The sequence below is a fragment of the Trichechus manatus genome, unplaced genomic scaffold, assembly GCF_000243295.1.
Source record: "Trichechus manatus latirostris isolate Lorelei unplaced genomic scaffold, TriManLat1.0 scaffold00010, whole genome shotgun sequence".
Taxonomy (NCBI): Eukaryota; Metazoa; Chordata; class Mammalia; order Sirenia; family Trichechidae; genus Trichechus; species Trichechus manatus.
Window position 1 is genome coordinate 11,344,429 of NW_004443946.1, and position 14,726 is coordinate 11,359,154.

The 14,726-nt window shown below is 39.0% G+C and overlaps 1 protein-coding gene across 1 annotated transcript in view; it reads left to right on the forward strand.

Moving 5' to 3' along the window:
• The window catches only part of DAAM1 (dishevelled associated activator of morphogenesis 1), a 180,232-nt gene that overhangs the window by 113,252 nt on the left and 52,254 nt on the right, over nucleotides 1–14,726 (forward strand). The window contains exons 4-10 of the mRNA XM_004370910.2: nucleotides 3,216–3,287; nucleotides 9,438–9,532; nucleotides 11,495–11,828; nucleotides 12,576–12,686; nucleotides 12,799–12,902; nucleotides 14,100–14,166; nucleotides 14,558–14,675. Coding sequence (XP_004370967.1) covers nucleotides 3,216–3,287; nucleotides 9,438–9,532; nucleotides 11,495–11,828; nucleotides 12,576–12,686; nucleotides 12,799–12,902; nucleotides 14,100–14,166; nucleotides 14,558–14,675 — 901 coding nt within the window. The remainder of the gene's footprint in view (nucleotides 1–3,215; nucleotides 3,288–9,437; nucleotides 9,533–11,494; nucleotides 11,829–12,575; nucleotides 12,687–12,798; nucleotides 12,903–14,099; nucleotides 14,167–14,557; nucleotides 14,676–14,726) is intronic.

The window sequence follows — 14,726 nt, forward strand, 5'->3', positions numbered from 1 at the left end:
TTTTAAATTATAGAATGAAGCCAATATTCTTGCTTATTAGAGGAAAGTTCTAATGCAATTGGATAAGTAGGTAGCCAAGAATAGGGGGGTTAGATGTGTTTGGTTTAGGGAGATACTTGTTTAAAATTCCAGTGTCTAGAACTGCTCAGTATTATCAGCTAATTTCCAATTGCTCTCGAGAAATCCCCATGAAGATGGCCTTTAGACTGAGGTGGATAACAGACTAGGATAACAGGTTAGGAAGAAGCTTTAAGGGCTGTCTGTATGCAGATATGTATGAAAATAGATAGGGCATTGAGAGAGGGGCAAAAGATTTCCCACAGAAGGATTCTAGAGTGGAGAATCACAGGTAACCTAAGGTAAGGCATCAGGCCTTGGAATAATATTCAGAAATGTTGAATGTAGCAAAAATAGCAAGAGGCTTAGGGAACGGTGAACTCATATTTGGCCACTAGACATAGTTGAATTCTGTTATATGACGTAGTCAAGGGCGAAAGCCAGCTTTGCATTTAATGTATATTGCTTATAATTAATTTGAGGTCTCATCTGAGGGAAGAGGTTGCCCTGATTCTTTCCTGCTGCTTCTGAATTTCCAGTAGTAATGACCTTTGGTGGTTCGTCTAACCTGTCTGTGCCTCTGCTTCATCCTCAGTAAGATGGGTTATAATAACAACACCTATGTCATTGTTGTCATTGTTTAGCTGCCCTTGAGACTGCCCCAACACATGGGGACCTACCTCATAGGATAGATTAAATGAAGAGTACAGTGCTTGGAATAATATTTGACATGTTGGATATTCTGTTGCTTCCTTTACAACTAAGCAACAAAATATACAATTTATACAATCTTGCATATTTTCCACTTGTTTTCCTAGAACAAATAAATAGAATTGAGATAAGTGTCTCAAGGAATATATATGTTAGAGACATAATACATAGGACCCAGTTGCTCTCCAAGAAGTTTGTACATGTTACACTTCTGCCAGCAGTTTCTTTCATGGACTTATAGGCTAGGAAGAGGTTCTCCCCTTTAGCATGTTTCAGCGTTCAGTGCTCTTTATGGTATCCCTGGAGAACAATTGCTTCTATCTCCTTCGGGCCCGTGCCTTTGCAGAACTACAGGCTCACAGCCACACAAAGTAGGAGGAGAGAGTTGATTCACAGATGTGAGTTCTACTCGGCTACTGCACACATCTGTATGGAAGGACCAGGGTTGCACAGGGGAAATCAGAAATACATTGCCAAATAAAGAACTATGAGGATCAACCCCTCACCCCTGTGTAGTGATAACAGTACATTTACAAGCTGCTTTCTTCGCATACCTTAGCTCATTTGATTTTCTAAGCACTGAGGCATGTAAAATTAAAATGAAGCTTTTCTCCCTAATTTTGACTACTGTATCTAGGTTTACTCTTACTCTGTTTACATTATTATTATAACACTTCTAAAGTGTAAAGATTTTCTCCATATAATAATCTTCAGTTTCTAAAATGATCTCTGTTCTGTAACCATGACTATTAAGCTTACAACAAGCTCTCATGGGACCTTGGACTTGAGACTTGATTTTGTTTTAGTTTTGGAAATTTGCCCTAGTTTAGGAAATAGAAATATCTGGCACCTTTTATTTCATTTTAAAGGTTCAAATACCATCGAATATCACTGTGGATTTTGGCTGGTTCAATACAATCGTAACAGCGAGATTTTGCTAACTTTAATACTCCATTTTAAGAGGAGAGAAGGGTTCAGCATTTACACTACCACTATAGCTATTTTATTAACATGTTAAATTATAATCAAGGGTTGTTTTAAAAACTCATCAGATTTCCTAAACTATTTAAGACCAAGGAAGTGTAATCCAGTCCTACTTCAAAGCCACGGCTGTACCCTTTGTCCCCGTCATCTGGCTCGTTCAGTCTCCAGAAGAAATCCATGCAACTGCCCGAGTTCAGATGTCAGTCACCCGGCTTTTAGGGCATTGTGAGCAATAGCTACTTCGCCCCCTGTTTGTGACTACTTAAAAAATAGTTTTGAAATTATGTTTCTATTATCCCATCCCAGTAGACCTACATGGAAAGATTTGCTTAAAGAAAGTGCTTTTTTGAGGTAAAATCTCAGATTGAAATTAAAAGCCTCGTCTTCAAACCACTGTCCCAGGGGCTGGGATTCTGACACTAACCAGCAGGACTCTCTGCTCTGTTTCCATCTATTAAATGAGGTGTAAAAACAAAATAGGTAGTAACTACTTCATTATCAGGTAGCAGCTGTGAGTACCTAGCACCTTCTCCTAGGTGTCGGGGAGGTAGAGGGGATATCGATTGTACTAATGCGCCCTGGTGGCACAGTGGTTAAGAGCTTGACTGCTAACCAAAAGGTCGGCAGTTCAAATCCACCAGCCACTCCTTGGAAACCCTATGGGGCAGTTCTACTCTGTCCTATAGGGCTTCTATGTGTCTCGACGGCACCTAACAACAACAGTGTGCACTCTGAATGTGAAGCTACAGAATAGCTGAAATTTTCCTTTTCAAACCACATCAAGTCTGTCTTGATCGCACAAATGGCTTGTAGCTGCATAGGCTTGCAAACGTGTAGAAATGCCCGACAACAATGCCATCTTCTGATGAGTTCGATCATCCTGTGGAACAGAGGCCACAGCTGCCTTCTTGGTTTCGGAGGTATGGTTCAAGTAGCACAGTCTCCCATCCACAGAAGCCCTGGGGGCTCTGGGGTTGGCTCTGGATCATTCTGGTTAGTAAGGCGCAAAACTGGCTGGTGCAGTTTAGGAATCGGTTCCCGAATTCCTTGGGCTTCAGTTCTTTTCCTCTTCAAACTCACTACATTTTCTATCTAAACTCTCCAGCCTTCATAGCACAAAGGCTATGACTTAGGACTAATATGTGTTCATTTCACCCCCTTTACACCATGGTGTGGCTAAGTTCTCTTTTAAATTCCCTTTGGCCCATGGTTCAGAAAATGTCCCCTTTGTCACACCTAACTTAAGACTTCAGAATGCTCTGTGGAAACTGGATCGGAAAGACCACCCTAGTCAAGTGGACATCCTGATGACTTAAAGCCAACATTTAAAAATAAATGTCTCCTATCACAGTGTCTTTTGATGGTTTGTGTGGGCCATTGTCTAGATGCTTTGGAAGTCAGGTGTGCTTATGTCGTGTGTGTACATCTGGTGGTATATCAATTTTTTTTTTTTTTCCTCATAGGACCAAGAAGAAAATAAGGGAGCTACAAGTTGGCCTGAATTCTACATCGATCAGCTTAATTCCATGGCTGCTGTAGGTATACTTTATGTTCTATGACACAGTCTAAAACGAAAGTCTAGTACAAAGCACACAGTTGCACAATAAATTCATTTGAACAAGAATGACCAGGTGTCATTGCCTTCCCAAACTCCATTCCAAGCTCTCAGTGTAAGGAAAAAAAGAGGGCAGGAGTGGTACTTGGCAAAAAGAATTTTCCAGTATGTCTTAAATAAAATCAGCACATACTAAAATATAAGTGAGTTTAATGTTATAAGAGGAAATGTAATCTTAAATCTGGCTTGTGTTCAACTTTAACTTGCAGTTGCTCTTGCTGAATGTTTGGCGCTCTGGTATGGCAGCACTATTCTAAAAGTTAATACCCTTTAAAAATAGTATGATTAAACTATTCCATCACTATGTCTCTCCCATTCTCTTTCTTCCTGGGGACTTGGCCAGTTCCTGGTTCTTGCTTTTGTGGGGCACCAAGGTGCTCTTTTACTCATATACATAGCAAGGCATTCATGGAGTGGCTGGTTTAATGAAAAGGAATGGTGATGATAATAATGGGCCTGAGATGTCCTTGGGAAATCTTTGGTACATGGATTTTTGGTTCAGTAATTGTTTAAAATACTTTCTCAGTATCTAAAATATATGAATTCTGATCACATGGATATCTCTGCATTGTCAGTGTTCCAAGCAGCTTGAGGGTCACGTATTGATCACAGCTGAAATATGCAGCCGAAAACAAACCTTTGAACCTTAGTAGCTTAAATCCTGTTGTTGATAAAAATTGGAGGGTGCCCACAGTGGAATGCAGTCTTTGCCTCAGTGAACACACACTCATAATTTTAAGAGTCAATCCATTAGATTCAACTTTGAGTTTATGCCATCCAAGTAGATAATCAACAAAAAAAACCCAAACCCACTGCCAATTCCGACTCAGCAACCCTGTAGGACAGGATAGAACTGCCCTGCAGGGTCTCCAAGGCTGTAATCCCTATGGAAGCAGACTGCCACATCTTCCACAGAGCAGCTGGTAGGTTCAAACCACCAACCTTTCAATTAGCAGCCAAGTGCTTAACTACTGCACCACCAGGCTTCTTTTAAGTAGATGATAGTGTCCATAATACCTTTCTCTACTGTTATTCCTGCTTTCCCCAAAGTCTCATGGAGAATTAGTCTGTTTCTTATCACTCAAAGCAAATATTTTAGGTTGCCCAGTATTTTGCTGCTGCTGCAAAAGTTAAAAACTAACTAGAATATGTGAATCACTTACATTTTTTTGACACTTCAGGGGCCTTGAATTTTAGTACCTGCCTCTTTTCTAGCATTTTCTTTGAAGATGCTTCTTCTGCTGTCATACAATGAGTAATAAACAGCCTGGTAAATGTGAACAGGGCTGTATAAATTATAGAAGATACTGCATCAGTTTTTGCCCTGAGGGTTTCTAGTCTAAAAGCACAGCAGAAAGGAACAGAAAATAACCATCAAATCCTTCTTCTACAAGGCATCTTACACGATGCCAAAGATGAGAAAAAGGTGATCTCAGCATTTCTATGAGTATGCTAACAGAATGTGAGATTTGTGATGACCGTCAGGAATTTTCTGTGCATCTGTCTAAGCAATAATAATTTAGAGCCATTTACATTTCCTGCACATAAAGGCTATTTTCTGAATTCTTGCCACTGTTAGTTTTTGTTTTTTTTACCATTATCAGGTAGGCTGTCTTGCTTTCTACTTAAGTCAGCATTGTTTGATGCCTAACAGGGGAACTTCTATGTTAATGAATTCCCTTCTATAAATGGAGAAGTACAAAGTACTATGGATTTTTCCATTCTTTAAAATTTGGGGCAGTTAGATTAACTTGTCCTTCAGTGACTTGTCCTTCTATGCCTTGTCTGGAATAGACCTGGCTCATTCCTGCTCTAGAGGGTCTGTGATGTGCCTTCAAGAGGCACCCTTCTCCTTTGTCCAGCTCCTTGGACAACTCTTTGCTTCATTCTTGAGTTGCCTGTATTTTAATTGTATTTGGATCCCAAGAGCATCTCAAGGCGATTAAATTGTCAGTCACTTTGCTATCCTTTCTGTGTTAAACACCTAACAAAGATTTCTAGTGCTCCAGATTGTTCCAGCATCTTCTGAGGGTCAAAGGTAAAAGGCATTAGCAGTTCGTGAATTAATGAGGGCACAAAACTCCAACAGACAGAAAGGGACGAGGAGACCTGATGAGACCAAAAACACTGCACTGCATTTTCTGCCTTTCTAACCATATCTGCTGCCACCTCCCCCTCCTATAGTTCTGGTTAATCTCTGTAGAGAGAGAACTATATTGGAGAATTCCCAGCAACACACAGCAGAACTCCTGTGAGACATTGTCCCTGGGGACAGGAAGAACAAACAATTTCTCCAAATCCTAGACTCTTTAGCTCTCTGCTTAGAGAATTGTTGAAGGGGCATTTGTCCACATTGTCATCATCCATCGTCTTCAGCATCAATAATGACTGCTGCTTATTGAGTGTGCATCATGTGACAGGCACTTTACATGTTGGTTTTAATCCTTACAAGCACCCAATGCTATAAGTGCTATTTATAGATAAGGAATCTGAGACTCAAAGAAAAGTTACCTTGCCCAAGGTCATCTAATTAGGAAGTGATAGAGCCAGAATTTGAACCTATCAGTCCTTTCCAGTTTGCCTATCACCAACACAGTTGTTAAAACTCTATGGCTTGTAAAAGATGCCTGGTAATCCCATCCCCACATGCAGGCCTACCAAGGTTCTGAAGGTAGGGCAGGCATCTGTTTTCTTTAATGCCTCAAGAGTCTGATAAACAATACTGGTTGAGAACCGCAGCACTTACTGGTCTGTGAAGCCGTTTGTGGAATAAGTTCAGTTACTTTATGTAATCCTCATGACAAGAATGCTTTGTTCTTTAAAGGACCCCTGAGTGATCCCTTAGCTTTTAAAGAGTGAAAAAATGGTATAATAAAAGGGTGCAGTCTAGCAGGTTTGAGAAGGACCTGGGCTTTCTTTGTATGCGGATTCTCAATGCTCACCCTAGCAGGAGGGGTGTGAAGTGAAGTCTGGTATGCTCAGTGGACTGGCTTGTTTCTTTTTTACCAAGGCAATGCTTAAAACAGGCACTTAGTTCCGGATTCCAGCCAGGGGTGATTTATGTGCCTAGTTTGTGCATATCTCTCAGACCTACATGTTCTGATGTTTTCTTGCACCTTTTACTGGAAGACGCCTTGTACTTTGCACTTTGCTCACTTCTCCTGTGAGCAGGTATTTAATAAGTGCAAAACCAGTTTCCATCAAATCGATTCCTACTCATGGCGACACCACGTGTGTCAGAGTAGAACTGCACTCAATAGGGTTTTCAATAGCTGATTTTTCAGAAGTAAATTGCCAGACCTTTCTTCTAAGGTGCCTCTAGGTAGACTCAAACCTCCAACCTTTCAGTTAGCAGCAGTTTATACTACCCAGGAACCCCTTTAGTAAGTACAGAGAGCACCAGAAGAAACTGCCACAGGCCTATATGCCAAGGTGCATACCAGATATTTGGTATAGCAGGTCATCTTCAGACATGCAAGCATATCCCCTTAGCGCTAAACAATGTAAACTAAACTTTCTTCCTAAATGTGATGCTTGAAAACTTGAGAGTTTATATAAATTATTTTGAAGTCATATTAGGACGTCAAGTTCCTCCACATATCCTCAGTTTTCTCAGTACAAAAAGAAAAAAGGTCTTAAATCCAAATCTAATTGTAAATCAGATATAGGAAAGAGCATAATGTCTTCTGTTTTGAGAGGAAGGTATTCTTATATTGGGAAAGGAAATTCTAATTTAATTTTTTGACATTTCATAAATCTCCCCACTCTGCTAGGGAGAGACTTAATGTAGTCTGCTTTTTCTCATGTAGTCCACCCTCTCCAAGACTGTTAAAAGAACAAATATATGTATATTTGGTATTCGTTCCCTTTCCCATTGCCGTTGAGTTGGTTCCGACAAATAGCAACCCTATAGGACAGAGTAGAACTGCCCCATAGGGTTTCCAAGGAGCGGCTGGTGGATTCAAACTGCCACCCTTTGGATTAGCAGTCTGAGCTCTTAACCACTGCACCACCAGGGTTTTTTCTAATTTAGCATTAGTGACTAATAAGAAATGTGTGTACTCTTTAATTTTTTATCCCAAACACGTTGCTGTCAAGTCGATTCCGACTCATATCAACCATATAGGACAGAGTAGAACTTCCCAACAGGGTTTCCAAGGCTGTAGTCTTTATAGAAACAGACTGCTACATCTTCCTCTGGCAGAGTGAGCAGCTGGTGTGTTTGAACCTCCAACCTTTCAGTTAGCAGCTGAGCCCTTAGCCACTGTGCCACCAGGATTCCCTTAATTTTTGACAGAGTTTGTGTAATTGATCTTAGGAACAAGGGGCCAGATTTATAAAAGCTTTGATTCTAAACTGCAGATTCGAAGTGATTGCTTAAGAGTCTAAACTAGTTCAGCTGTGCCATAGGAGATTAAATCTACTTTGCTGGATTTGTGCTGAATTTTCCAGTGGATGGGTCTCATGGAGCCGTGATGGAATTTATTGGCTATTTCTGCATGCAGCTTCTTCCGCCACCATCCTCTGATGACAGCTGTCCAGGCACATCACCAGCAAGAGGACAGCTTTAGCAGAAACAATAACACGTTAAAAAAACAAAAGACCCTACTGATTTTTATTTCAGTTGTCGTAAATGATACTGATGTATTCATTTGCTTAGGGCTCTACCGACCTCATTGTAAAGTCAAATCTAGGTCTTACTTATGTAATACTGATATTCCAAACTAGTAAAGATACTAGTAAAGAACCAAACTTTTTTTCAATACAGTCATCCCAATCTGTTTCCCAAACAAGCATTTTATCAGATTTGGTAACAGGTAATAAGATTAAGACAAGGCAAGCATGTGATGAGAGTAAATTGAAAGAAAAGGCTAGGAGTTCTCTTTGAGTGGAGGCTTCTGAGAGCATAGACTTGGGAATACTTTTAATATGACTAGGTTATCATGGAAAGAAAGGGAATGGAAAAGACTTTTTTTAACATCTATAAACCTTACTAGCATTCATGATTTTATAAATACACTGTACTCTTGGACTAAATCTATCACTCGAAATCTACTTACTCAGAGCCTTGCTCCTCAAAGCAAGGAGCTTGTAAAATGTGACATCTCAGTCCTCACCCCAGACATACTGAATCAGAACCTGCATTTTAACAAGGTCCCCAGGTGATTCATTGCCACATTAAAAGTTTGAGAAGCACTTGTCTAGCAGATCCCTGGGTGGGGTGCTGCACACATGCTCACATACACATGTGTGCATGTACACACACATGCACACACACACATCCATATCCTGATTTCTAAAGGATATTGAATCATTTCTAAAAGTTAAGCATTTTATTTTGAAGGACTTGTCCATCTTAGCATCCCAAAAAGAAAAACCAAACTCTTTGGCGTCAAGTCGATTCTGACTCATAGCCACCCTATAGGACAGAGTAGAACCACCCCATAGGGTTTCCAAGGAGTGCCTGGTGGATTTGAACTGCCAACCTTTTGGTTAGCAGCCGTAGCTCTTAACCACTACACCACCAGGGTTTCCATCTTAGCATCAGGTCCATTTAATTGTTCCTCTTAAAAAATAATTTGATGTAACAACAATCTCTTGGTCTTAATTATACTTTGGCTGACAGATGGAAGAGGCAGAGTGGGAAGATTGCAGTCTGCTCCTATCTTTGATAGAGTTATTAACTTTAATTGCCAGAATGTTGTTTTCAACTACAGGTCTAATCTTCTTTGCATCAAATATTAATAGTGATATCTACATCAGAGTGTAGTTATAGAATACTTCTACAAACATTTAGGTAGCAATCTCTGCTCATTACAATTTCTAAACATTTCCTTAAAGTATTATTTTAAATTTGAAAGAATCTTTTTGTAGTAGAGACAATGAACTTGTGGAATTCTTGGTACTGTTGCTCTACATTTTGACTTATTATCTTAATCATAGATTTATTATTTGCTGATTTGTATTAAAAGTGATAATAGCATGTAATTTGTGGACTTGTTTGTACATTAAGACAAAACAAAACAAAAATCTAGAATTTGAGGAAGTAACTTCAGTTTTTTCTCCATAGAGAAAATCTCTGCTGGCTTTAGAGAAGGAGGAGGAAGAAGAAAGAAGTAAAACTATAGAGAGTTTGAAGACGGCACTAAGGACAAAACCAATGAGGTAATTCCTTTTCTGGGCTGTATGTACTTGTATTCTCCCTTCCCTTCCTCGTCCTCATCCCCTTTCCCTTCCCAGTACCCTTCCCCACTCTCTCCCCTTGTATTTGCATACTTGTTCTTTTTGTTGTCAATAGCCAAATCTTCTAAGAAGTCTTTAATTAAAAGCATGCAGCTGAGCCATGAATGAAATACTTTAATTATGGAACATTCAATAAATTGATTTTCTTCAATAAAAAGATGTGTAGACACCCACTAACGTGACTACAATAAAAAATAAGTAAGAAGACAGACAATAACAAGTGTTGGTGAGGATGTGTAGAAATTGGAGTCCTCATTCATTGATGGTACAGATGTAAAATGCTGTAGCCACTTTGGAGAACAATTTGGCAGTTCCTCAAAATGTTAAACATAGAGTTACCATATGACCCAGGAATTCCATGCCTAGATATAAACCCAAGAGAAATGATAATATATGTCCACACAAATACTTGTACACAGATTATTCATAATAGCCAAAAAGTGAAAACCACCCAAATGTCCATCAACTGATGAATAGATAAAATGTGATAGATCTATATGATGGGATATTATTCAGTCATGAAAAGGAATGAAATACTGATACATGCTACAATGTGGATGAACTGACTAAGTGAAAGAAGCCAGTCACAAAGGACCACATATTGTATGATTCGGTTTATGTAAAATGTCCAGAATAAACCAATCCATAGAGCAGAAAGTGGATTAGTTATTACCAGGGGCAGGAAATAAGGGGAAATAGTCTTTTGGGTTGATGAAAATGTCTAAACTTAGAAAGTGGTAATGTTTGCATAAGTCAGTGAATATATAAAAACCACTGGATTGTACACTTTAAAGGGGTGAGGTTTTTTTTGTATGTGAATTAGATCTCAGACTATTATTTTTAAAATGGCAGACTTTCTGGAGACAGTGATTCATTTCCCTCTAATAATCTGCTTGCTCCCACCGTGTGCCTCCCACACCTTCATTTTCTATTAATGCCTCTAGGTTTTGGTGGGGGTCTTGGGTTGTTTACAGGTACATTTCATTAGCACAGGTGCTATGAATGAGGCCAGCTTGTTTAACCAGCTTGGCTATATCTGGGTCATACGATTGGGTGAAATGACTAGAAAATAAATATTCCTTTCTTTGATTTGACTGTAAAAGTAATCTAAGAGAAGTCTACTGATCCATCAAAAATACTGTGCAGTTGTATGACAGAGGTGTTTTACCTTATCATAACTAGATCAATGTTTCCCTCAATGCTTTCTGACGGTCAGATGTTAATGGGTATCCAAGGCCAAATAAGTTTGGAAATTTCTGGAGTAGTCAAACAGGTTATGTGACTTCTGAACATCCCAGAGGCTTTAGTATGCAACTGTAGATTGTGAATTATTCTCACTGATTTTACAGTTAAGTGAGTGTTAAATAAATGTTAAAAAAATTAATTTCAGTAATGAAGTATTGCTTTTACCTGTTTTTATATGTTTGGATTCCATGTAGCATGTCATACAAAAGAAGGGTTTTGCTACCAAGAAGTTTGGGGATATAGATTATCATTTGTTTGACAAGTAATATCCTGGAGTTTACGAATGCTCTTTGACTTTCATTAATATGGTGGCCAGCACAAACGTATATGGGAATGATAACAGGGGATCAGCAGATGACTTTAATCTAGGATAACAAAGGTTTTCTGAGTGTACTCTTTCTCCTCATTTTCTATGACGTGTATGATCTGTTCATTTGTTCTTTGTACCAGTTGAGATGTATTGACCTCAAATGGAGATTTTCTCACAATTCTGGTTAGACCCGACCATGTTTTCTATGCCAGGGAAGAGCCAGGGAATTGAGAAGACTAACCCCAAACTTTTCCATTAAGGGATATTACAAAATTCCAAAGGGACTTCAATCTGATACATTTTATTTAACCTTCTTCTCCTCATGACAGGTTTGTAACCAGATTCATTGACTTGGATGGCTTGTCATGTATTCTCAACTTTCTAAAGACCATGGACTACGAGACCTCTGAGTCTCGAATACATACCTCCCTCATTGGATGTATAAAGGCGCTAATGAACAACTCTCAAGGTCGGGCTCATGTCCTGGCTCATTCTGAGAGTATTAATGTAATTGCTCAGAGTCTGAGCACAGAGAACATTAAAACAAAGGTGGCTGTGCTGGAAATCTTGGGCGCCGTGTGCCTGGTTCCCGGGGGCCACAAGAAGGTTTTGCAGGCCATGCTGCACTACCAGAAATACGCCAGTGAAAGAACCCGCTTTCAGGTGGGTGTGCCCTTACACTTTTTCACTCATGCCTCCTACCCTGTGCCTTTTCTGGCTCCGAACAGGACTTAACTTGAGATTCCCCTCTTGTGATTACTGACACTGTGACTTCAAACATTTCCTTCCTCTTCAGTTTTAGTACCAGAGAGTAGAATATACTTTCTGTAGTTGATCAATCTGGGCTTTTGGATTTACTGAACTTGAAAATGTGGCCCTGCTTACTGCATATTTTACAGGACACATCCTTTGGCACTTATTAAGTGGGATTTTCTGTGAAAAATTTCCAAGTTACTTTTCTTCGTTTAGGATCAATTTGAACGGGTCACTGTGTTTTTACTTGAATACAAAAAGGAAGCAGAGTTAATGAGGTGCAGTCTTTTGTATTTCGTATACATGTATATATGGACATATATGATGGACAAATTTTGGAAGAGTTTTTAGGACTAATCTTTAGGAAAAAATGAAGGCTGTCTGTGAATCAATATAATTCTGGCTAAAAAAAATAACCAAACTCATTGTTGTCCAGTCAATTTCAACTTATAGCCACCCTATAGGACAGAGTAGAACTGCCCCATAGGGTTTCCAAGGAGTGGCTGGTGGATTCGAACTGCCGACCTTTTAGTTAGCAGCCTAGCTCTTAACCCCTGCAGATTTAAAAATGAATTTATGAATATAGAAAAAAATTAAAATGAGCATAAGGTTAGTAATGATTCTGTCCTTTGTTTTTTATATCTGTATCCTGGATAGACATTAATTAATGACTTGGATAAAAGCACTGGGCGGTACCGAGATGAAGTGAGCCTCAAGACTGCCATCATGTCCTTCATTAATGCAGTGCTAAGTCAAGGCGCAGGAGTGGTAAGAACCTCTGTGCTACAAGGTTTACAATATATTATCAAAGAATAATTTTTAAAACTGGTAACTAATCTAAAAACCGTAAATATGTATTTTATCACCCTTTTACTTTTAGGAAAGTTTGGACTTTAGACTTCATCTTCGTTATGAATTTCTGATGTTAGGAATTCAACCTGTAATAGATAAATTAAGAGAACATGAAAATTCTACATTAGATAGGTAAGTCAGACTATCATGATCTGAGATAGTTCATGCTTTTTGGTGGGGTCTAGTATAATACTTCACCAAATGCCAGCCCGTGAACTTCTTGTGGCCTGTCTGTAACATAATAAGGAGCTTGCACCAGAATGTTGGTTCACAGTAGGACTTTCTCAGTGAAGGAAGTAGCTCATTGTGTAGAGAACTTACCATGGGTTTTAACGTTAAACCTAATCCATATCCTAGACTTACCTCTTACTTGCTATGTATCCTGGCCAAGTTACCCAATTTTTCTGAACCTTACTATTTTTATACTTGTAAAAAATAGTAGTGATGATGATGAAGATGATGGCTATCTTTCAGGGCTGTTGTGAAATCAAATATAAAACACATAGAATCACTTGATACTTTGAGAGGCATTCTTTGAATGTAAATTTCCATATTCCTGTTCATTTGCTGTTGTTTGCAATGATTTTACTCTTTTTAAGATGTTCTACTAACTCTCAGACCTTTCCTACCGCCTTTCTCCCTCATTCATACACTCAAGCATGCTCTCATCCTTGATATTCTATGAACATGCCAAGCATACGCTTGCCTTTGCCTTGCATGTGTTATTTCCTCAGCATCAAAAGATCTTCCCACAGATGTCCAAACTGCTCTTTCCCTTATCCCTGCAGAGAGGTCTTTTCCAATCATTGTGTGCACATCACTCACCTCACCTCCTATCATTCTCTATTCAGTTTACTCTGTTGTATTTTTCTTCATAGAATTTGTCACCCCCATGTGTAGAATATATAGGAAGGGCTCAAATATTTGAATGAATAAATGAATGACATAAACATTTCTTTCATGATCTTTAATTCAGCACCTAATCATATGGCATATGGTCTTGTTTTTCCATAAAGGGAGTCTTGAATGGAATCTGGACTTCATTGTTTTTACATTTGATAGACATTTATTAATTTATTAATTGTCTAGTATGTGCTAGGCATTCTAGACTTTTAAATTTTTCTTTTTTTGTGATCTCATTTCATGCCAATGATGTCTTTTTTCCTTAAAAGAGCACAGTTAAGTGAAGGCTTTAAAATTTTGTTGTCTTATTTCTTTTAGCAATATCTGAGAATTAAGGAAAGGCCTTAGTATTAATGTTCAGATTGCTATTCTCCTGTGTTTATAAGATGTTCTGCTTTTAATAATTTTTCTTTAATTATCTTTCAGGCATTTAGACTTTTTTGAAATGCTCCGAAATGAAGATGAACTAGAATTTGCCAAAAGATTTGAACTGGTATGCATGCTTGCAATTATTCTGATTTGACTCATCAGCTCACAGAATTATCCGCTGGAGCCCCAGTGGCACACTGCTTCAAGAGCTTGGCTGCTAACCAAAAGGCTGGCAGTTCAAATCCACCAGCTGCTCCTTGGAAACCCTATGGGACAGTTCTATTCTGTCCTATAGGATCGCTGTGAGTCGGAATGAACTCGAAGGCATGGGTTTGGTTTTTTGGTTAATATGTGTAGTAGAGTTGTCATGGACCAGTGTAACCAAAGAGTGAAATGAAAGTTCTGTTCTACTACCTAAGTGGCAGGATTAGTTTCTGTTTACCTTGGATTTGCTTACCTTGGAGGAATCGAGGAACTTGTACGTTTGACTTAGATTTCTTTTTCATATAAAATAGGTTCACATAGACACAAAAAGTGCAACTCAGATGTTTGAACTGACCAGGAAGAGACTGACTCACAGTGAAGCTTACCCTCACTTCATGTCCATCCTGCACCACTGCCTCCAAATGCCTTGTGAGTGTGTTTGTGATTTACACATGTGTCGTTGAAAGTTTGGACATCGTC